This window comes from Gallus gallus, chromosome 3, assembly GCF_016699485.2.
Source record: "Gallus gallus isolate bGalGal1 chromosome 3, bGalGal1.mat.broiler.GRCg7b, whole genome shotgun sequence".
Taxonomy (NCBI): Eukaryota; Metazoa; Chordata; class Aves; order Galliformes; family Phasianidae; genus Gallus; species Gallus gallus.
In genome coordinates this window covers 56567632-56591198 of record NC_052534.1, presented here as the reverse complement: position 1 = coordinate 56591198, position 23567 = coordinate 56567632, and the positions used below count along the sequence as shown (strand labels likewise).

At 45.1% G+C, this 23567-nt stretch overlaps 1 protein-coding gene and 1 long non-coding RNA gene across 3 annotated transcripts in view; one reads left to right on the top strand and one right to left on the bottom strand.

Annotated features, from left to right (window-relative positions):
- Window positions 1–6422, bottom strand: part of MOXD1 (monooxygenase DBH like 1) — a 52038-nt gene extending 45616 nt beyond the window's left edge. The window contains exon 1 of one of the 2 annotated variants that reach the window (NM_204624.2): window positions 6083–6422. In NM_204624.2, coding sequence (NP_989955.2) covers window positions 6083–6346 — 264 coding nt within the window. In that variant the 5' untranslated portion in view covers window positions 6347–6422. Of the gene's footprint in view, window positions 1–5554; window positions 5823–6082 lie in introns of those variants that run through there. The other variant, XM_046938412.1, reaches the window with a different exon arrangement.
- Window positions 5553–10243, top strand: LOC107052992. Its single transcript, XR_001465863.4, has 3 exons — window positions 5553–6088; window positions 6767–6855; window positions 9735–10243. It is a non-coding gene; the product is annotated as an uncharacterized LOC107052992 (long non-coding RNA).
- Window positions 10244–23567: the final 13324 nt, after the last annotated feature.

Sequence of the window (23567 nt, the reverse complement as noted above, 5' to 3'; positions counted from 1 at the left end):
GCCCTAAGAGCCGACTGCTCCAAGTTAAGTCACTGATTGATTGGGTACTTTTTGTTGCTCTCGTGTTTGGTTTTTTTTTTTAACCTACACACCAGATGAGTATGAGATGATTCACTGCCTGCTGAGAAGCCCATCTCCCTGTCACATGGAAGCTGCATCGACTGGCTGAGTTACACTGGAGTCAGCGTGGCAACGCGTTTAGTGCAACTATACTACTAACTTCAACAAGGACTGAACATTCTTATCTCTAACAAATAACTGGGATGCATCTGTTTTGAAATGCACGCATAGATACGCAAAGATTCACGTTTTCCACTCGTGTATTTGCACAGATACCGCATCTGTGCGTCCATGTACCTACACTGTCTTTGAAAAAACAAGGCATTTTTTACAGATGAAACAATTGTTTACTGAGAGAGACGTCTTTGTTCCTCAAGCTGTAAGTCATTTGTACATGCTTGGGTGTATTCCTTGTATCTGGTTCTTGTGTCTGCCCAGAGCTGCTCCCCAGCAGCCTACATTCTGCGGTGACACTCCCTGGTTCCTGTGGCTCTCCCGGGGGATACAAAAAAGCATAGTTTTCTATGCACAGCAAACAAAACACTGAAGCGTTGTAAGCTCTCCAGTTTGACACACACAGGTGTAAGAAGCATGAGCAGTTGTGAAGTTGGCATCGCTTATCAGCATGGAGAATTTGACCTCGCAGAGGAGTCCCAAGGACCCTGGGTCATTACTGCAATAAATGTTGATTTTAGAAGTTTTATTCCAGTCGTGTCAGAAGCTACAGAGCTAGATTAAAGACTATCCTTACACAAACAGACTAGACTAAACATGTAGCTATGTGTTTTATGGGGGAGAAAGCCTGTAAGTAGGAGATACTGCACGATCCAGTCTCACTACCGCACTTTATCACAAGGAACATTCCTTATACAGGAGCTCATTCAAACAGCACAGATTTTCTTGATTTAATTACTTTAATTGCTTCAATTATTAGAAGTTTTCTAAACACTGCAGGAATTTTGGAGCACAACTTTTAATGATACTTGTTCCTAAAGTTGCTATCTGTGCCCCAGAACATCTCCCCCAGTCCCGCTCCTGCTTCTAGGGTTATATTTGCTTATAAGGAGAACGAGACCATTCCCCTGTTACTTTAAGCCCTTGCATCACTCACGGTAGCTGCATTTCCATCCAGCCCAGGCTGTGAAGCTCTGACACTTACTCTACTGGAAACCGTAATTTTCTTGGCGTTGCCAAAATCCCGACTGAAAGCGAAAATACCACGAACACCAGAAGAAAAAAAAAACCCAAAAAACAAAACAACTTGCAAACCGGACCCCCCGACCCCTGCCAAAGAGGGGAGCTCCGCAGTGATCCCCATCTTTTGTTCGCCGGTTGTCACTGCCCCGTCCTCCCCACCGTCCCTCCGAAAGGCAGCACAAAGCGCCCGGCCTGAGGGGACCGTCGGTGCCGCGTCCCTTTGTGCCCCGCACGGGGGCCAAGAGGACTCATTACTCATCGGGAGATCCCGCCACAATGCCCGAAGGCATGAAAATACCTCCAACAAAGCGCCGACTGAGATATATCAGCGTGGCACCCGCTTTGCATCTCTCTTTTGGTGCCTTTCAAGTTGTTTTCTAAACACTTCTTTTGTTGCCGTTGGCAGGAGCGCACTTAAAAGCAGCATATCGTTAAGTACAGAGAATGCTCACTGTTTTCTGTCCTTTAAAACCTCTTCCAAGTACTTCCCTACGAGCAATTAAGCTAACTCCATGGGATACATTTGATAACAGATATTCTTTAGTTCGGGTGATGGTTAACAAGCGGGGCCGTAATGAATAATAAAGTACTTTTTAGTGACACACAGTCCCTATTCACCCTGAGGAGGGACTATTTTTGTGCAAGTTCAACAGAAGACTCCAACAATGCCACTCTCTTGTGTAACTTGCACAAAATAGCCATTCATCAAGGAGGATTACTCGCCCCAAAATGGGGCTCTCGGCAGCTACGTGCTGTGGGTGGGGATGCACAATTCCAGACAGGGGTGGAGACCAAGGAAAAGGCACGGCGATGAAAATGCACGCTGTGTCAATTCATAAGCACAAAGGACATAAGGAAAAAAAAAAAAAAGAGAGTAGAAAAAGAAGAAGGAAGGAACACTCGATGCAATAGCTGAAGCTGTCCCGAAAACATTCACGAAGAGCAGCACACGCTGCAAGCGGCCACAGCAGTGCTGCAGGAACACTTCGTGGAGTACAGACTGCCCACCCAAGCCAACCCCCACCCGGCAGAGATAAAGGCAGGTCGTGGCTGTCTGACACCAGACCCCATAGGTAACTTCTACTTCTTCTCATTACATTCGCCCCAACCTCAGCCGCACAGCACGAGGCTCTTGGCAATGTGCTCGGCTAATTCGCCCCTCCACCTCCCTCTTTTCCTCCCTACGCTCAGTACAGGCGGCCCCCTCAAAATACACCACTGCTACGGATGTACGCACACATGTATGCTGTATCCTCTACACTTTCCCAAAGTAAGTCAGTCAGCGCTCCCGTCCCACATACCAAACTTCAGAAATGCTGATAATCAAGGTCTAATTTATGTACCATTCGGAAGCTCTTCAAAAAGCCACTCTGGTGCTTGTACCACTTTCTACCTTGATATACTTAGAGAAAAGTGAAGTAAAGTCTTTCAAATCTTTCTGCTCTTTACTCATTATCCCAGACCTCCTTTTCCTTAAATACAGCTCCAAAATGGAAAAGCAAAACAAAACAGGTAAGCCTTGCACCAAAGTTCACCAAACATCTAAAGAAAAACAACCCAAGAAATAAAATCCCATCTCGGATCTCCAGAACTTTCAGTCATCCAATTTCCTGAAGGAAAGACACTGCCACACTGATGGTGGGAATGGCACCAACTTGCTGGGAGAGGATGAAGAACAAATGCAGGAGGAAACATCCTCTCTCCTCTCCGAAAGCTCTTTGGAATTCTCCTTCTACCTCAGTACACCACTGCACCTACTACCTCAGTACACCATTGCTCTGCTAAGGGCTGCAGTCTGACTGCACTCACTTGTTTGCTCCCAGGAGAGCACTCTTCCCTCCAAGAACACTTCCTATTTTGACAGGAGGAGAGAGAATTTAAGGGGCTTGGGGGGGAAGAGGTTCAGTTCTCCTCAGAGAGCAGCATGGTAATGCCCACTTGAAAGGCTGTCAAGGCGTTTCAGAAGGGCTTCTGAAAATCGGGCCATTAACAAGCATCTCAGAACGTTCAAAGAAATGGAAAGATAACCCTCCTAAGAGTTTAGGCCACGATGCACATTTCCCAAGTGATGATCGTGGATTAAAAACATATTTCTGAAACCAAAAAGTTCTTCCATTTACAGGGCACCTATTTCATAGAGCGCAGCTAGGCACAAACCTACGTAATCCCAAGGCCAGTATCTAGGAGAAATTCCTTCTCATTGTAAATAATGTAAACAGTGATGATATGCAACTAATAAACGAAGTGTTTATAACATGTTAGTAACCAGTAAAGGGAAGAGTTAGGCGTTACTGAAGCAGGGCTCAAGGTACTCATTTTCTATCAGTCGGTGCCGCCTGTCCAAAAAACACTTTGGATGGATTTTGTTTCTTCAAGGGTTTACTCCATCCTCTTCGTATCTCACCCTTCCTTCTTCCAGGGCAAGCACAGAAATGTTTTAGCAGTCTGCCTTTCCTAAAAGACCTCATCCCACTTTACCAATAAACCTTACTGCCTAGCACTGAAGAATTGAGGATGGTGAAAGCCACAGGTTACCAGCAAGCTTCAGGGACAGAAGTGATTTCTTCTGCACTCTTATGTGCTCGAGAATGTAAGATAATAACACATAGCACTTCGCCTAGCAGATGTTTATGTGTTAAATCAGTGTTTCAGAACAAATATCAGCTGTTCTGTGACGGGAGGCAATCGCTGCAGTCCTTCTTTCTCTCTTTCTGTTCTATTTGTCATGTGGTGACAGTAAATTAAATCTTTGGCAGAAGAATGGACAAAGACACTTTTAAAGATGCTGAAAACCAGAGAGGGGTACTGAAAAAAGCCACAAAGTTGCTTTGAGTGTTGGGAAAAATGCCATAGAATCACAGAAGCACAGAATGGCTTGGGTAGGAAGGGAACTCAAAGCCCATCCAGCCCCAACCCTGTGCTATGAACAGGGCTGTTCACCACCAGCTCAGGCTGCCCAGGGCCCATCCAACCTGGCCTTGAGCACCTCCAGGGATGGGGCACCACAGCTTCTCTGGGCAGCAGTGCCAGCGCCTCACCACCATGAGTAAAGCATTGCTTCCTAACACCTAACCTAAATCTCCCCTCTTCATTTAAAGCAACGCCCTTGTCCTGTCAATGTTGGAAAGTGTCAGAAGTCAGTCTCTCTCCTGCTTATAAGCCAAGTCGTGCAGTGGAATACTTACAGAGCTGCATCTATTTATTTTATGTAAAAGAGAATTGAGGAGTGACCTGATCACAGCATATAAATAACTTTCTGGGGGCAGGATTTGGAGAGTGAGCTTTTAAATCTAATAGAGAAATTACAGAGCAGGAATTTGGGCCCAGCCAAACAGATGCTGGAAATAAGGAACAGCAAAGTCTCACCATTGCTGCGCGCTACCAAGAAAAGTGATGGATTCCCCACCACTGGGTGCCTTTACATCAGCTCTGGATGCCTTTCCACAAGGCTCGCCTTACATGAACACGTCCATGAATCAGCCAGACAGAAAGTCTGGGTTTCTTTAAATAGGTGCATGTGCTGCGATGCAGGGCTCCGGTGAGCGCACACCCTGCACCTCTGAGAGCTGCGCTGCTCACCGGCCAGAATGGGGGTTTTATTATTGGTGTTTTATTTAGACTGAGGTTTCCTTCCCCCCTCCCCCCCCCAAAAAAAAAAAACCCAACAAAATCGATCTTCACTTTGAAATGTGAGAAAAATTACTTTGAAAAACTTTGAACTTAAATAAGACAAATATTTGCCCAAACTTGGTATAGCAAACTAATAAGGAATATATATATATTTATGCTAAAAAGGCACCCTTTTTCTAGAGAAGGTTTGATTTCATAAAACCTTGACAAACAGCAGAGAGAGGGGATGAAGCATTTCGTTCCCTGGTTGGGAAAAGTTAGCAAAAATCCATGCTATTGAAAAAAGAAAAAAGAGAAAAAAAAAAACCCTTTTGAAATAGAAGCGGCAGTTTCAGTGCTCCGACACAGCTCCCAGCCCGTCCTCTTAACAATAGGAGCAGAGTGGGATCCAGTGTCAGAGAGCTGTCATTAGGGGCGACAAGCCGCCCAGCCGAGCCCGACTCCCCCGCAGCGGACCCCGCTGCCCGGCCTCACGCAGCCCCCAGGATGGGGCTCGGGGCGCCGGGAGAGGACCAAAGGCTCCCCCCCCCCATCCCGCTGACACCTCCAGGAGCGGCTGAGCCGCTGTCCCGCACTCTCGTCCCAACCACGGCAATACGTAGACAACCGGTGAAAAATACGCAGAGAATTACGCCCATAGGGTTGGGCTCCCGCGAGCTTGCTTTACCAGAGGGTAAGCGGTGAGTTCCAGCGGTTACCCGTGAGCCCGTTTCAGTAACGAGGGCAGAAAACCATCAGGTGAGGAGGAGAGGAACGCGGCAGAGAGGTCGTTTAGCAACCCGGGAGGGCAGCGGGACCGTGCGCCCGTGTCAGCGGGTCGCAGGGACGGAGCCGGGCCGGCGCTTCGGCCGCCCCGACGGGCTCCGCTCAGGGCAACCGCTCCCGTCCCGTCCGGGTCCGGGCTGGCAGTACCCGCGGAGACAGCGCCCGAGGAGACGGGCGAAGGCTGAGGAGCTTTAGGATGAAGGAAACCCGACACCTCCGACAACACCCGCGCAGAAGTTTGGAGGGAAGGTTGGCGGGGCGCGGACCGAAAGGAGGGGAGAGGCGCGCAACAATGGGAAACACCGAAGGGCCGGGAGGAAGGAGCGGTGCGGAGGTAGAAGAAGCGAGGTGGGGGAAGGGGACGTCCGCGCGGGGAGAAAGAGGAGCGGGGACGGCCGGCAGACAAAGGGCGCGGGATGCGGGTCCTTACCTGCAGGTAGGGTCGCCCGCCCTCCACGCCCCCCACCACGATGTCGGCCGAGGCCATGCCGCCGCCGGCCGAGAGCCCGAAGCCCACGTAGCCGCGGGTGCGCACCTCCAGGCGGAAGGCGAGCGCGCTGCCGCGGCGGCCCCACAGCAGGCGGTAGGCGGCCGCGCCGTCCAGCACCGCGACGTGCGGGTACCTCCGCGCCGCGGCCGCGGCGGCGCCCAGCAGCGCGCCCAAGAGCAGCGCCCAGGGGCGCAGCGGCCGCATCCTCCCGCCGCGCAGCGCCGCGCGTGGCACTGGGCGCGCGTGGGAGCGTGCGCGCCCGGCAGCGCGGAGGAGGGATGGGGCGGTCACCCCGCCCCGCCGCGGGCCGGCCCCGTCGGGGCAGCGCCCCGCCGCCGCGCTTTGTCCGCTCCCGCCCCGCCGGCAGCACCTGCGGCCGAGCGCCGACGGAGGGTGGCTTTGCTCCGTACGGGGACGGCGGTACGGCGCAGCGCCGGGGGGTCACGGCCGGCAGGTTGCGTCGGCCCTCGCCGAGTCCCGTTCGTACGCTGCTGGCGTTAAAGCGAAGTCGCGCTGCTGGACTTCGGAGCGTGTCTAATTGCAATGGAAAGAGTGCGGTACTCAGCGCGGTGGAAAGTTGATTCAGAGTAGCGCGTAAGGGAGGTAATAGCGTGCCCCTCGTAGGCTTCTGTGTGCAAATGCCCGACAAACATCACCAAGTGAGGAATGCATCAAACTGCAGAATTTCTAAAAGAGAAAAGGATGGGAAAAAGGTAAGCACCGAGAAATTACTTTCATCTGAAACACTGTAAGAAATACAGGACGGGGGCGGGGGGGAGATATCAGTAAGTGATTAGATACTGGAGACATGGACCTGATTGTTAAAGGGGACGGATTGGTGCGGCAGCACTTCCCACTGCAGAGGTAATTTCAAAGGTGACCGACAGCACGGAGCACACGGAGGTGCCGGGCAGCACGGCGGCAATGCCCACAGATGTCTGTCACAGAGTTAAGTAGAATATGCTGAAGAGCTCCGAGGGCAGAAGGATGAGAGGAATGAAGGATATTCCTTACAAAGGGGCTTCGTTTTCTTAAAGCGTGCCTTACTTTTAGGCTGTGTATTACATTCTTACACAAGAGAAACCCTGAGAATCACAGAATTACATTGAGTTGGAAGGGACCTCACAGCTCACTCAGCCCTGATCCCCTGCCATGGGCAGGGCTGCCACCCACCAGCTCAGGCTGCCCGGGGCCCCATCCAACCTGACCTTGAGTGCCTCCAAGAGATGAGGGTCAGAAAGCCAGAGAGCAGGCTCCGAGTAACCCAGACTTTGGGAAGCTGAGATCATTCCGGAGAGCTCAGCCAAAAGCCGAGGCAGTGTATACTCTGGTAAATTGGACAGGCTGCGGTGTCTCAGAGGGCAGAGCAGAGGTCTGCCCTGCGACAGGGGGTTGGCAGAAGTGGCGGCACTGTGGGCAGCCAGGTGTTCCTGGTGAGCTGCGGGGAGCCCTGCCCTGAGGGGCAGCCACCAGGCAGTACGGTGTGCCCTAAGCACCCTGTGATCACGAAGGCTTCCCTGATCCACAGCACTGGAGCCAACCCCGGGCTGCTCCCAGGCTTTCTTTTGTGGAGAAATGACATTTTGAAGGCTGAGGGCTGGGGCAAAGACAATGCTGTGCCAACCCTGGGGCTGCAGCCTGTTCCCAGCTGTGGATCTGGACACAGGGGCCCAGCTCACCCCCCCACACTGCTGAACTTGGAATAGTAGAAGGGCAGGAATGACAGCCCTACAGTTTTCCATCCTCTAGCAGACATTTTTCCATTAAGACAAGCCATCCCAACAGAGCTGCATGCTTCATCTACAAGCACAGTGACAAACCCAACCTTTCCAGTCCTGCTGCTATTTATACTCCTAAGAACAATACCAATGCAATAAAACTTTCCTAGCGAAGTTAGAAGAGGCACTCTGTGGGAAGAGCAGCGCAGTTCCCAAAATTCATAGTTAAGAGACTTTGGTGACATCAACAAAAACATTTGTTTTGCCTAAGAAAAAGACCAGACTCTTACAAAACCACATTGGGTGACACCTCCCGGCTGAACCCAGCCCTGTGCTTCTCTCCCAGGGGAAGACAATCACACAGTAATGGGTGTTTTCCTCTCGGATCTCTTGCTGCTGTTGTAGAAGACGATTGTGCCCATTGCTCCCTCACACAATTGCACAGGAGTTGCTCACACACCAAAACAAGGGTTAAAAGTTTCTTGTTCACGTCACAAACACTGGAGGGAAAAAAAGGGATGCACAAGATGTGTAAAGCATGAAGAGCTTCTCACAAACGCAGGCACCCTTTGATACAAACCATGCACTTTGTGGCGGAGATGCTCCATCCATCACTTCCCAGCTCTGTAAGGGGAAAAAACACATCCAAGGTGGAGCATCAGCCCACGTCCATCTAGAGGAAAGCTGGGTGTCAAGCAAGAAACTGCTGAAGCTGTGTAAGAATAATATATATATATAACAATATAACTATATATATATACACATATGCATATGTATATATAATATTAATTAATTTATATAACCTTCCCTGTTCAAGGAATGTTTGGGTTCAAGGAACGTTTGGACGTTGTGTTGAGGGACATGGTTTAATGAGAACTGTTGGTGATGGGTGGATGGTTGGACTGGGTGATCCTGTGCGTCTTCTCCAACCTTGGTGATTCTATGATTGTATATATATATGTGTGTGTGTGTAGTAAATCACTCAGAGCTGGCAGTGACAGTGGGCTTCATTCAGAGCAATGTCTCCCTTGAACACAGCACTTGGCTGATTAGTGCAGAAGCATTTAAGCCTACAGGGTGAAGGCCTTCCCAGGTGCTGCAATCCATGGCTGCAGGTGCATTACCAGCAAGTGTGGCACCACGCACCTGTGAATAACACTGCAGGGAGCGGTACATAGCAGTCACTGGGGAAAAAAATCTGCTATTAAACCTATGTAAAAAGCATGGAAATTGTGTGTGCCCTGTGAGATGGGTGGACAGGCAAATAGCAAAGTGTATTACATTGGCAAAAGTATCAAACTATGAAGCATAGGCAACCATTTTTAAATTGTATTTATACTTAGAGCTATGTATCTTAACTGCAGTCCCACTTTAGGGTGGATGAGTGCTGGAAGTGGACAAATGGGGGTTGGGATAGATGCAGGTGAAAGGGAAAGGGCTCCTCCGCTCCCCCGGGGAGCTGTGACCGGCAGAGATGCGCTACCGACGGCCCCTGGCTCTGAGTCAGCTCCCAGCACGGCGCTGCAGGAGGGGCCGCAGCAAAGCGCTTCCCTTCACAGAGGTGCTCTTAGAAGAAGTGAAAAGACAACAACCGCAACCCAGAGAAATGAGAGAGAGACTCTTTGCTGTGAAGCCTGTATGCTTTTCCAACTGGTCTAATAAAAACCGTGCCCTCCAATTTTCTCTCCCAAGAGAAGTGAGAAGTTTCTATGAACTTGACTCAGACTGTTTGGAAATTTGGCAGTGTCTGCAGATACCATCCTGCCAGTGTGGAAAAGTAAGCTCAATAATTCTGCTAATGCCCGGAGCGCAGCACTGGGAAAAGAGACTCGTTTTATTTTTTTCTCCCTAAGATTTTGTTTTCCTGTCCTCAGGCGAGTAACTTCAAGCATCAACAGACGTGAGGCAAAGCTCATTGTAATAACAGCTGGAGGCATCCTGGTCCTTACTTTTGTCAGTTTGAGATTAACAGAGCATTTCACACTTGGGTTGAAGGCAGCACAGGGGAGCTCCAAAGCAATCCTAAACTGAGCCAAGATAAAGCTTCCTGAAGAGCATCAAGGTAGAACTGCTCCACCTCCGTTCCCAGAGGTGCCAAATGTTTCTTCCAGCTCCAGTGATTAATGCGTATTACTTCGTAAGAAGAATTTGCAACTTCTCGGAATGCCAACCAGAAAGCAAAAACAATGGCGTCTTCTTCTCCGCTCCCCCCAGCAAAAGAAAATAAAAACGCAAAAGAAATACATCAAATGCACAGTGAGAGAATTAGAAAGAGTTATACGAGCCTTCATGTGGTTCATCTGTTTACAGAGGTCAATTAAATTGTAGGTATTTTCCATCGCACCACGTAAAAATAATTTTCAAGCATTTGGGAAACGGGGTGGAAAAAAAAAAGACAAGTGAAAAGAATAAAAAACTTTAAAAACTAAAAGATGAACCAATAAATCAAATCCAGATAAAGTATTTACTGAAGCTCGGGAGAACTTGTATCCCCACCTTGACTCATGCCTTGCTTTCAGAGGGCACTTATTCTCAGAAGATGTACCGGAGCCAAATATTTCCCCTCTCAGAGCTACTCCGTGCCTCTGATACCCTCTCAGAAAAACATGGGAGTGCATAGGATCAATAAATACACAACTTCTGGTGTATTTACATGACCGTGTTGTTCTCCTAAGTGCAGCTTCATAAACATCAACAAAATAGACATCACGCTCTCCTCTTTGACCTTAGTCACGTAGGTTAGGACAAAAGGCTTGTTCTCACCTTCCAGGAGTTTTGTTTGTTTGTTTTCCTGTACGTTGAGCATTTTAACCAAACGTTTAACAGCAGCCAAATCATTGCACATGCCTGAGGAAATGCTTGGCACTTGCTGGAGGCACGGGAACATTTCCACCTTCCCCTTCTTGAAGCAGTTTTGGCCCTAGACGAAGACAGAAGAGTTCTGCTGCTCCTCTCATTCACACTGGTAGTCATGTTATCCAGGAGCCCACTCTGCTGGCTCAGCATTTCCAAGGTAACATCAAGTCCAGCCTTCCTACCCTCAGCACCCCATCTGCTGAACACAGGCAGAAGTATGTACTCCAGGAGGGTTTATTCCATGTAGGTATCCTCCCAGAATAACAAACTTCCAGATGGATCTACAGCCTAACTCCCTGTCCCCCTCACCCACCCTGATATCAGAATCTGAATTTACATCAGTCCTTCTGGTGGGGAATAGAAAATGAATTCAGAAGTAGATAAAGGGTATTTCATTTCATTTCATTTTCCATGGGTGAAAATAGAGTCCTTGTTGTTCTCTGTTAGCAAGATAGTGTTGCATCGGCAAAGTAATTTATAAAACATTTTATAAAATGTTATAAAATATATTTGTGTTAATTAGCAGTGTATAGTCAATATCGAATATGCAAGGATTTCCTGCATGTAAACTAAATCACATAAGAGAATAGCCAGCACGCACCTAGCCCAAAGCACGCCACCAGCACTGAATGTGGCAGGAACTGATGGAAACCAAACCTCTGAATGTCTGTGGGATACCTCATTTTCTACAAACTGCCAAAACACAGCTCTGTGCTGAGCTGCTCTCTAGCAAGAAAGCCTCAATGCATGGGTAGGTGTTAGGCTACCTGCAGTCAGGCTAAATCATCACAATTAGGTGACTCATTACAGTACAATAGAGAGATGTCATCACTTGGCCTTCACTCCCTAGCTTCCATCTGCCCCTAGGAGCATCCTCCATGGGGTTGTGCCAGGAGCAAAAGGCTATCTCTAATTTCCCAGAGCATGCTAAGCCTGTATATTCCCCACAGCACTAAAACCTTTCTCTTCCCATCTACACACAGGTCCTACAGACATAACCTGTGGCTTCAATTAATGAGGAATTCATTATATATAAGGAATATAAACATAGCTCATTAGAGAAATCTCTCTAATTTAAAATGCATGCAAACTACAGCTGAGCAAGTCAAAGTAATGATAATCATTTAAAAAAATGGAGTTAAATACACTGCTTTTTCAAAATAAATGAGTAGTCCAAGGCTTTTGGTGTTAGTACTTTCTGGTACACCAAAATGTCTGAAATTCTGACCCCTCTAAATCATTCAATCATTAAGATTGGAAAAGATTGATGATCTACTAAGATAATCAAGTCCAACTATCAATCAGGTTCTTACAGTGCTATTAAAAATTCAATCCACGTTTTGAAGTAATAACTCAAAGATTTTGGTGATTATACAAATCTTCTGGATGAATTTGACAAAATGGAATGGTTACCCTTTTCTTATATTTTTGCATCTAAAAATCAACTCCTCTACTCCTCTCGTAGGGCAAGATAGATCTGTTTATTTAGACAAGAGGCAGAGCACAGGAAGCCCGCCAGCTCCAGAAAGAGCAGTGTGCAGCAGGTAGATTCTCAGCACAGCGACACCACTAAAACAAGTGGAATCAGACAGCTTCTCTCTCCTGTGCCTTAGTCATTTCAAACACGAGACCAAACCTGGAAAACCAAGGTTATTCGATTAAAATCATTTTCCTATTCATTATAAGATAGTAGATTGTTGATTAAATGTTGTCTATAGTTATCTCCACACAACACTATATTTTTGACAGACAGTGTATGTTAATTGGTTAATGACTTTAATATTAACATCTTTCTTACTAAAAAATAATTATCATCCTGAGAGTATACCTCTGGATTCTCTCTCCCTTAAGGCAGACTGGATAAAATCAGCATGGAGGCCTTAAATACCTTAAATACTTAAACAGTGCACTCACTAGGCTGGAATTACCTCCCTGAGTCCACCTAAGGCAAGCCCTGACTCCAGTGCAAGACTGGCCTTTACCTGGGTCAGAACTGAGAGGTGCCTGCCTAGCCTGCCCTTTAGGAAGCCCATCAGCACTGATTTTTTCTTCTGTTTCCTCCTTCACTTCTCCTTCCTCATAACTCTGACTCTGATCCAACACTATGCTCCACTTCAGACAGCTCTGCTGGGTCACCGGTCTTCATAGTGGCAGCTTAAGACCACTACTGCTGTTCTGAAACTTACACATCTGTCTGACTGACTGGAAGCCAGCACAGATGTTCCTGTGGGGCAAGAGTGCCATTCTTGGTACCTCACCTCCACCACCTTGCCCTCCTTGCTGGTCAAGTTCAGGTAATAATTGGTGGGTAAAGGTGGAGAATCTTTACATTTTTCTTAATTGGACAAATATATACAGAGGGCATAGCTTTATTTTCCATCTCTCATTTGTATTATAAAACCAAGCAGCACAAACACAAAACAGAAGGAGAAAGGAAGGTGGGACTTTGTGCCTTTGGGGAAGTATGTTGTTCTGCAGGAGTGAAGTGCATCCCCAGGCTGTTCTCTCTATGCAAATGGACTGAATACCCTGTCCAAACTATAAACACACACGGCACAAAAACGTAGCAGAAAGGGGAGTTGCCAAATGTACTGCATCCTTTGATCAACAGTGGTAGCATCTGTCTTCCCAACGACTTCTGAATATTATCACACGATTGCTCCATCACGTAAAAGTTTCCAGAATTCTTCAACACAGCAAACCATTGAACACTGCTCTCTTTCCACGGAAGTCAGTGGTAAATCTCTGAATGCAAACAGAAGTAATCTTGCTTTTGAGAAGGAAAACATTCCTTGATGGCAAAAATATCCCTCTCTAGCACTCTGCTGAGATGAGTTTTTCTACTCAGAACTGAAGCAATACATTTTGCTCTTACAAATAGCAACCCTGCTGCCTCTCCTCCCTCAACATTTGCACACGCACATCTTTGCTTGTGTCTAAGCAATGAATAAAGTTGTGATTAAATGTAGAGCTTACATATAATGCACATTCGTATGAAATACACAGACTGAGGAATGAGTGGCTTGCTTGCTGATTTGAAAATACACTTACTGTAAGATCTCCAAAAGATGGTATTTAACGTTGTCATCATTAAAATGCCTGGATTTTTCAGCTGAATTTTTTAGGTTGCTTGCTGTGACCGCAGGTGTGCTGTCCAGTTTCACGCCTTGCATTACAAGCACAGTTACTGCAAAAGCAAAAGGAATATGACAGAATACAGTATAATTAAAATCCTTAAAATAAACAAATGACATCATCTCTTCAAATTGGCAATGTCAGTAGTGGAACACTACCTTTGGGAGGCACCCAGCTGACCCAGCTGCAGAAGAACACAGATATGCAAGACCATAACATCAAGTGTAGGAAAATGTCATGGCTACATGATAGAAAAGGTACCCTGGAAGCAACAATGCTGAAAGACCATGGCATCATGGTAAAAAGGGGTAAAACACACACACACACACACACACACACACACAAAAAGGGTAGATGTGGTACAAAGGGACGTGGTTTAGCGGGCATGGTGTGATGGTTAGACTAGATGATCTTAGTGTTTTTTTTCCAACCTTAATGATTTTATGATTCTCTGACCATAACTACATAACCTTCCAGCATGAAACAGCAGAGAGAACTGGCTGTGCCACCAGTGAAAGAGGCCACAGTGCCATGCCTCATCCCCTACTCCAGAGTCTGGAGAGTACTGAAAAGTAGAGTACAGAGTAGTCAGAGTACAGAGTCTCCAGAGTATTGAAAAGACAGAAAATATACAGATATCAGCCAAAATACTGCCTGAATGCCTGGAGAACCTGATAATTTTTTTTTTTTTTTTTTAGCTCTGAGTCCAAGGTAGGAGATGTGTTGATCACAGACTCCAAATATCTATAAGATAACATTAGAATAAAAAGATAATCCGTAAATAAAGTATTACCCAACTGCATCACTGAAAGCCAAAGCTATTCAAAGTCAAAAGAAGAACAATTGAATGGAAAAGTTAAACAGTAATTACAAGCACTTGGAAAGCTTCCCATAAGTTTAGAGCAGGCAATGCTGTCTTCAAGGCAGGACCCATGCTCCTCTACGCAGGTACGTGCCAGCTCAACCAAGGCTGATTTTGGTGCTGAAATTTTTGTGCAGTATTCCATGGCACCCACAGCTCTGGTGATTGGAGACCTCCGGAGAGAGGTCTGTGCTCAGTGGTTTAGGACCAAACTGTAATTGGGAATGATGGGATAACAATTAGATCATGTCCTGTCTAGCGTTACAGACTCCCACGCTCAATTTGGTAAATCAAATGTTGCTTTAAGAGAATTATTTATCAACTTATATTCTTATTGTTTTAAACTATAGCTGTGTTATGGATACAGTGTCATCAGTACACATTTTTTTTTTTTTTAATTGCTGGTATTTTTTCAAAGATCTTCTGCAGTGCTTGCATAATAAAGAATAAATATCATTGAAAGATTTCTGGGCATCAATAACACAGTGGATCTCAGACACCTATTTTAAACATCAGCAGAAAAACAGCTGTCAAATACCTCCATATGAGCACTAACTAAAGATTTTCATCTGCCTGATGTCCAAGGGCAGAAACATTTTCAAGTTAGGGTTCATTTCACCAAATTTAATATCCCAAACAAAACTAAACAAACCATTGCTTGTAGCACACGGTACCAATCCAAAGCACAGATACACATTGTTTCAATTTTCAGTGATGATGGGTTTGCAAATGCACCCACGAGACCAAAGGCTGAAACCCATGCTTAAGCAATCTTTCTACACATGGTTGTACCAGCTGGACACAATATCCACAGTCCATCTGCAGAGATTCCTGGCTGGAGCTGTATTTAGCACTTTCTGCTGGTGGTATGGATTTGGGTCCTTGTCTGCTTTACGCTCCATCAGATGACTCCAGGTACCCTAAACCACATGGATTTAAAGGTCATCACAAAAGTTGTGCAGAAACAGCTGCCTGTTTTCTGGCTTTTGTTTTAACTGAGGCTTTAATTCCTTTTGTATTAGTCATAAACCATGATATTAGCAAAATATCATAGATAATCCCATTCTGCCAAAACACTGCTGGGTTGTGGGAAAAAAACAACTGCTTTTTGTAACTGGATGTGCTTTGAGCTTCCAGGAAGGGTAGGCAGTTCTTTAGTATAAGGAGCCAACAAGTGGGGGAAAAAAAAGAAAAAAAAGATATATTTATTTCATTTTAGGGGAAAAAAACCCAAAAAAACATTTACCTTTAACTATGAGGATAAAGACTGATTACTTGATTGCTGAATTTTCTTCAGGTCAGGCTGTGTGGTCATGGTTAGAGGCAGAGGAAAGAAGGAAAAGTTCCCCCAGAAGTGCCAGAGCAGTCCCAAAGACTATGAAAAAGAGGCACACAGATAGGAAAACAGCTCTGATTCTACTCCTGCAGGCTTTGGGTTAAGAGCTGGCCAGGCTGCAAGCTGTAAAACAGCAGGAGCACTCCTTCTGCAAAGCCAGGGCTGCGGGGGGCTAGCAGGGGGGTGAGAGAGGGAGACATTGCAATTGCAGAAGAAAAATAATAACCATCCAAGTACACGAGCAGAGCTTTTTGTACAGTCTGGATGTAGGAGTATCAGTGTACAAGGCAGTTTCCTCCAGTCTCCTTCCCCACAGAGGTAACCATCAAAGGCACCCCCCAAATTGCACTTTTGCAAAGAATTGCCTTTTTTTTTTTTTCTGAAATGTTTGCCTGCCCTACCTCAGCGCAGACATTTCAAGCAGATGACTTTGCAAGGTGCTTCACAGGCCATATTATCACCAAACAAAGAACACTTCTGCAGACCAAGATTTATTTATGATACAACATTTTGAAGACACTGACACACTACACTTGATCAAAGCAAGAAAATAGCCTTTTATTTTCTTCTCCCTCCAGTGAGAGAAAAATAGCACCCCTGTGATCAACTGGACACAAGTATCACTCAGCAGGCAAAACTACAGGTTAATTCCATTAGCGAGGAGCTCTGTTTCTCATTGGGAAAGGATATGCAATAAAGTAGGAGAGGTCCCAGGGGCAGCAGCATTCAGCAGTCTCAATGGGCCCAGAAAATCCCCCCTTCCTGCAGGGTCTAGGGGCACTGCAGTTCCAGCACCTCTGTGGACTCATGTACACCTTTTAAAAACACCATTCCCAATACCAACACACTTACCAGCATAACTCGCTATCAGCGTTTGCCTTCTGACAGACTCCTGCCCTCTCCGTTTCACAGGTCTCCTTTACAATACAAACACCACTATTGCCAGTAGACCATGACTTGTTTTGGCAGTATGATGCTCTGGAGCCCACATACCTGGACCCACAGCAGTCCTGCTTGTGAAGCAGAGCTCCTCAAGGAAGGCTTCAGTGCTCTTCCCCAGAGCCTTTGTGGGAGCTAGAGGAAGCAATCACAGTGCACAACCAGCTGTGGTCACAGCCTCAGAAGGCTTATGCGATACCAATCCTGTTGTCGACCACTTCTTTCCTGCCCAGTAGCAGGAAGTAGTCATTTTGAGTAAGTTGTGGCATTTCGTGGACCTTAAATCATAATGTCTGTTTTGTTTAGCTTCATTCTTAGCTTCATTCTCTCTCTTCCTGTAAGACTGACACCACAGTAGTCAAACTCTCAGTGTTCCACTGAACAGATGATCTCCAAGTAATGAAATCTGGTTCAAAATCACTGTACTGTAATTTCACAGCACTAAGTATAAGTCAGAGTCTGACTCCTCAGCATTTTTCAGGAGCTTCTGTATTATTTTAATGCCATACTCTTGTTTACATGCCATCCAAGGCCCTGGTAGAATAAGAAGTTACAATTTCAACCCAAACTTCCCTGCAAATTGCTGGTTTACATGCTCACAGCCTCTTGCGAGGCTCACAGATTTCTCTGTCAAGTACATCAACACTAGTTCAAAAGAAAAAAAAAATAAACCCACAATTACTTGTTTATTCTTTCTGCGCTGCTTCCAAGGTAGTGATGAGGAAAAATATTTTCTTAAAAAACAAAACAAACAAAAAAAGCCAACAAAGCAACAACTAACCTTAAGGATTTTCCAGTCATTACATCTTGAGCTGGAGAGCTTGGGTTTGTTTTTTTCTCCCCACTCTTTTATATCACCAATCTGGGCTCTTACAGCTGGTGGAAAAAATACTGTCAGTAGAATCACAGAATCATAGAATCACAGAATCACTCAGCTTGGAAAAGACCTTAAAGATCATCGAGTCCAACCACAACCCAACCATACTACCCTAACTCTAACAACCCTCCACTAAATCATGTCCCTGAGCACCACATCCAAACGGTTTTTAAACACATCCAGGGATGGTGACTCAACCACCTTCCTGGGGAGCCTATTCCAGTGCTTAACAACCCTTTCTGTAAAGGAGTCCTTCCTGATATCCAACCTAAACTTATTCTGGTGCAATTTAAGGCCATTTTCCCTCATCCTGTCACTAGTGAGAAGAGACCAACCCTGCTCTCGCTGTATGCACCTTTCAGATATTGGAAGAGAGCAATAAGGTCTCCCCTCAGCCTCCTCTTCCCCAGACTAAACAGCCCCTGTTCCTTCAGTCACTCCTCGTAGGGCATATTCTCCAAGGCCTTCACAAGCCTTTTGCCCTTCTTTGGACCTGCTCCAGCATCTTAATGTCCTGTCTGTACTGAGGTGCCCAAAACTGAACACAGTACTCAAGGTGAGGCCTCACCAATGCAGAGTACAGGGGCAGGATTACTTCCCTAGTCCTGCTCACCACACCATTCCTGATACAATCCAGGATACCACTGGCCTTCTTGGCCACCTGGGCACACTGCTGGCTCATATTCAGCTGACTGTCCATCAGTACACCAAGGTCCCATTCCATCAGGCAGCTTTCCAGCCACTCCTCCCCAAGCCTGTAGGGTTGCTTGGGGTTGTTGTGACCAAAATGCAGGACCTGACACTTGGCCCTATTGAAACTCACAGTTAACCTTGGCCCATCCATCCAGTCTACCCAGGTCCCTCCGTTGTGCCTTTCTCCCCTCAGGCAGATCAATACTCCCTCCCAGTAGCCTGATGGCTTTGCAACTTGTTCAGGTTGGTCTGACCTTTCAGGGAAAAAGCAGCTGAGATAGGAGTACACACAGGTTGGTGCGCTTCAGGCTCTACCACTACTCTGTTGCATAGTGTGTGTCTGACTTTCAAGGAGGGAGGAGTTTTTTGCTGTTGTGCTGGTGTTTTTTTTTTCCTAATAATTTTTTCCCCCATCACCACCTTGGAATCAGCAGTGTTGTGAGGTGCCGTAATTACCTTTTTGCTGCTCTGACACAACACCTCCCCACCAGCCCCAGCCTTCTGCCATCCTGCTAAGCCCATTTCATCCCATTGCTCACAGTACTCAAAGTACTTTGTTCCCCATTAAAATGAAATCAGTACCATTGTCACTGGGATGACTAGTGGTCATTAAGCACTACTCAGCACAGCGGGAAGTACACTCTAATGCACATCCATGGAAAAAAAAAACATACACAAAACAAACAGCTCCTAAAACAACTGTTGCTAGAAGCTCAGTTAAACATTCTTAACTTTACAGTCTCATGTCTCATTTTAATTTACAAATCATGTATGTATAGATATAGATATATATACACACACACACTTCTTTTTTTTTCTATTTTTTTCTGTTAAGCTTAGAAATTCTTGACCAGACAAATGGATAATATTTTACTTTTTGCCTTTGTTAAACATTTCTGGGCTGAATTTATTAAAGACTTCATCAGAAGGTCCCCAACATATGCATATTGCAAAGTGTATCAATGAAAGACTGAAACCCAGGATCCTTCCTACTCACAGATGTGGGCGAAAGGACTCATGCTGTTCTCTGTTACCACCATGACTTATGTGGAGTGGAAAAGCCTCAAGGAGAAGCCCAACAAAAAGATCTGGTCCCAAAGGGCCTCTGAACAGCCAGGAATTGATCTGTTTCCTCTTCTGTCTTCAGCCAGTCCACAACCCCACACACTGAGCCATCACTACTGTCCCTTTAGAAAGGCCTCAAACCATCATGGCCCTATTCTGAGAAGCCCCTGTCCTGTCTCCATCAAGAGAGACAAACGAAGGCCAGCCCAAATCTAGGTCTCCAAAACATTGAAAGGCCTTGACTTCTGCTCCAGTCCTCCTCTGATTTCACTCAGAACATACCGATCCTGAAAAACAGCATATTTGGGAAACCAAGTAAAGTTTGGGGATCAGAGCACTTCCCTAAACTCATAACAAAATGATTCCACCAGATTACTAAGGTCTCAGGATACAAATGAAATGCACCATACAGAGAAGCTCCTGCTTTCTTCCTCACAGAGCTGTAAAGCAACAACAGCAAAGGTATTTTAATGGCTATGGAAAAGGCCAGCTTTCAAAGATTATTCACAGAAGAGCAATTTTCAAAATTTGAGTCATCTGTACTGGGTGACAGTCAACCACAACCCAGTGCACAGAATAATGTTGTATACTGTTATCCAGTACAAATTCTGTACAAAGCTGTGTAGCCATACGCAGTTTCTTGCTTGTTTTCAGGTGCAAATCCATCATCCTATTAGAGATGTGGAAATAAAAACAGAACAGCGAAACAACCAAACACTTCACTCCTGTGTATGCCAGAAGAAACAGGATGAATTATCTTCTTCACCAAGAACTACAGCAAGATTGAGGCTATGACCCACCAAGTTCACAAAAGTTATTGCATTGATGGTATCAAAGTGCTCCATCGCTGAATGTCTTTGACACTGAGTGAACGCTTGCTCCCAGTCTTGAACTCCTTACCTTGCACAGTAATCATGTAGTGAACCTAACTGACATTATTCTCAGAAAAAAAAATTAGCACAATGAACTGGCACAACTTTAAGGCAAAGCTGGTTCTACCCGTATGGGCTGCCAAATGAACGCTGGATCTCTGTCCACACGGACTGCTACAATCTGTCCAAAACCAGACATAAAAATCATGTTGAAGTGCAGATCTTTCCAGCTGTTGTCTGCACAGAAATCAGTGCAACAAGCAACAACAACAAAAACCTGTTTTTTTCTCTGAATAAATCAGAAGAGCATATAGTCCACTCTCCTCAATTTATATGGAACAGAAGGAAATCCCAAAATAATCCTACAACAGATTTTGTATTACAAATACATTTAACAGAAGCTATACACATCAAAACAGATTAGGAGAAGGTAATTTCCACACTTTATTGAAAAAGATAGGTATCGAAGCTGTGAAAGAAACTTCTACAGATGGAATCATGAAGAAATCCTTGACTCATCTCAAGGCACCACAGACTCTCAGAAGAGCTGTTCCCACATTCATCTGCAAAGCAACTATTGAGAGATACACAAAAGGCTTTTTCCAATACTCCATCCACGTTTCCTCACTGTAACTTCAGATTCCACGGGTGCTCTGACACTTGATTCCGTACGGTGTCTTGGATTGCAGCGGCTGGTGTTTAAGAGTATCCCCTGCTTTAAATGAAAAACCTGCTTTTGCCTTGAGACTTGAAAATTAATTACGCCCTGTGCTTTTGCCGGGCCACTCAGGTGCCAGCCTGCCCTTTTCCAGGGACATCACTGTGGGTCTGCAATGGAAAAAAAAAAAAACTCCTGTGTGAGAGGACAGCTGCTCATTGTCGCAGAGACCACTCCTGGAAAGATTAAGATTCACAATTCTCTGCTTGATTTACAGACTAACTTATCAGCTCATAGAAATCACATAGATCAGGGACAAATATTCTAGCTTCTGTCTGCTTAAAATTCTCCTTTCACTATTTTAAATGAAGACTGATTTGCTAAAGACATCAAAATTAAGTATGACACAGAATAAGATAAGCCTCGATGTGTTTTTGTCACCTTAGAAAGACAGTTTAAATCTACTTTTTAATAAGCATTTCTAATCTTCCCAGCTTCTTCAACCTAATTCTCTCTGACAACATAGCGGCTGGTCTCCATGGTTGTATTTATGTATTCTTTATCTGGCTGAATAAGAGCTGTCAAGGAACAGACAATATTTCTTGCTACTTCAGTGATGTTTTGTGGCACTGAAGTACTTGAAGAAAAAGACACAAAGGTTCTTCTCTTTTGCTAAGCTTCGGGAAGCTAATTTTGGGTTTCCAGTTCCTCCTTGCAGAGAGAACATTCAAACCGATGTGAGGGTGGGTGGGAGCAAGCACAATGCAGATGGTAGGTAATATATTTAACTATCCTTTCTGCAAGCTGCTTCCTAATGTTCTCCCATAAGGCAGAAAAGAGGTATCAGCTTGTGCCTACTCACCTTTTGCAGACAAAGGTCTACCCTGCAGGCAGGCCTTGGGGCAGCTAAAGTGGTGGTGTGTCTCCGAGTGTAGTCAAGACCTCTCTCATAAGCTCCAAGCAGTTTTTTTGGCTTGTTTTTGCTTTGAGTCAAGACAAAAAGCTGTACTATCATTTGGACTTCCTGGATTATTCAGTTTGCAGCCTCCTTCCCATCCTTATTTGCAGCCTCCTTCCCATCCTTATTACTACAGGGTTATTCTTCAGACTTCAGCGTGCGTTGCCAAAGAGCAAATGGATTCTGCTTAAATGTTAAATAAAGGAAAACACATTCATGAACCACTCCAGGATGAATCTTGAAAGTGAACAGTGCTACTAGCAACTTTTTGTTTTTACTATTTAAGATTTTTAAATTATTAAATTCATAGGTTTGCAGACATTACCTTGTTAAAAAACAAAGCTGCAACTACACTCTGATTGTCGTGTGCTAACATTTATTTTCTAGGTATTTTTTTCTTCTATCAGAAACACCTCTACCAACAGTACCAGAAAAGTTCTGTGTTTGTGGGCAGAGACATGCTTATAAAAAAAGAACAGACACTGCAACTGAATATTTCTTCTTCAGAGCATTCTTAAAATATCAATAAATGGGATAAATCCCCTTTGCCCTGAGTACTTTCCTAATATTTGGAATAGGAACAAAATAATTGTAGCCGAGTTCACACCTAATCATTCAAAATTGCCAAAGGGAAAAGTACACCATCCATGGTCTAAATAGCAAGTTGTGGCATCATTTAGTGCTCTCGTGGTATTCTAGTTGAGGGAATACAAATTGGTTTTTTTGAAAATGAACATTTTGTTACTAATCCTGGTTATTTCTGGGCTTTTAGAGTTCTTTATTGTTATGAAAACACTTGGATTCTTTTATCACTGAATTCATTTGGGTCACACGGAGAATTAAACAAATGCCCTATTATCTGCATGCTTCACAAGCTACAGAGACGCACACAAGCACAAAGATGTCTGAAAGCTGATGAGTTTCAGGTATTTATTCTTGCAACACTATGTTGCAACAGCATTTAGGATGGCTCTGCAGGTGGGCACCTCATCAGAGAATAATTACACCTCACCCCACAGCAGCTTTGGTTATGATGCTTGTGCTTAATTGCAAACTGAAAAGGAAAGCTGCATGCTATGCACTTAAGCATCACTTAGCGCTGCAGGTATAGTTAAGAAACAAAGTCATCAGATGCTGATGTATAGCAAAACAAGAGCTTTCTGCTCCTTCCTCCCTCAAAAATCATCTGCTTCTGAAAACATCAAAAAGGTTCAACCAGAACTAAATAAAAGCAAAGCAAGTCTTTTCCAGCATGGTACCCAACAGCACAACTGATCTTTGAAACAGCCCAAATTAGGCCTTTGCTCTTTCAAACATTTGCTAACAGACATATGCCCTTGTCTTCCTCTGCTGTACCTTTTGACCCCTTCCTGCCAAGACTAAGAACTGTTTTGTGATTTCAAACTACTTTGGATGCCCAAAATCTAACCCTCATTCCTGATATCAAACATTTGCA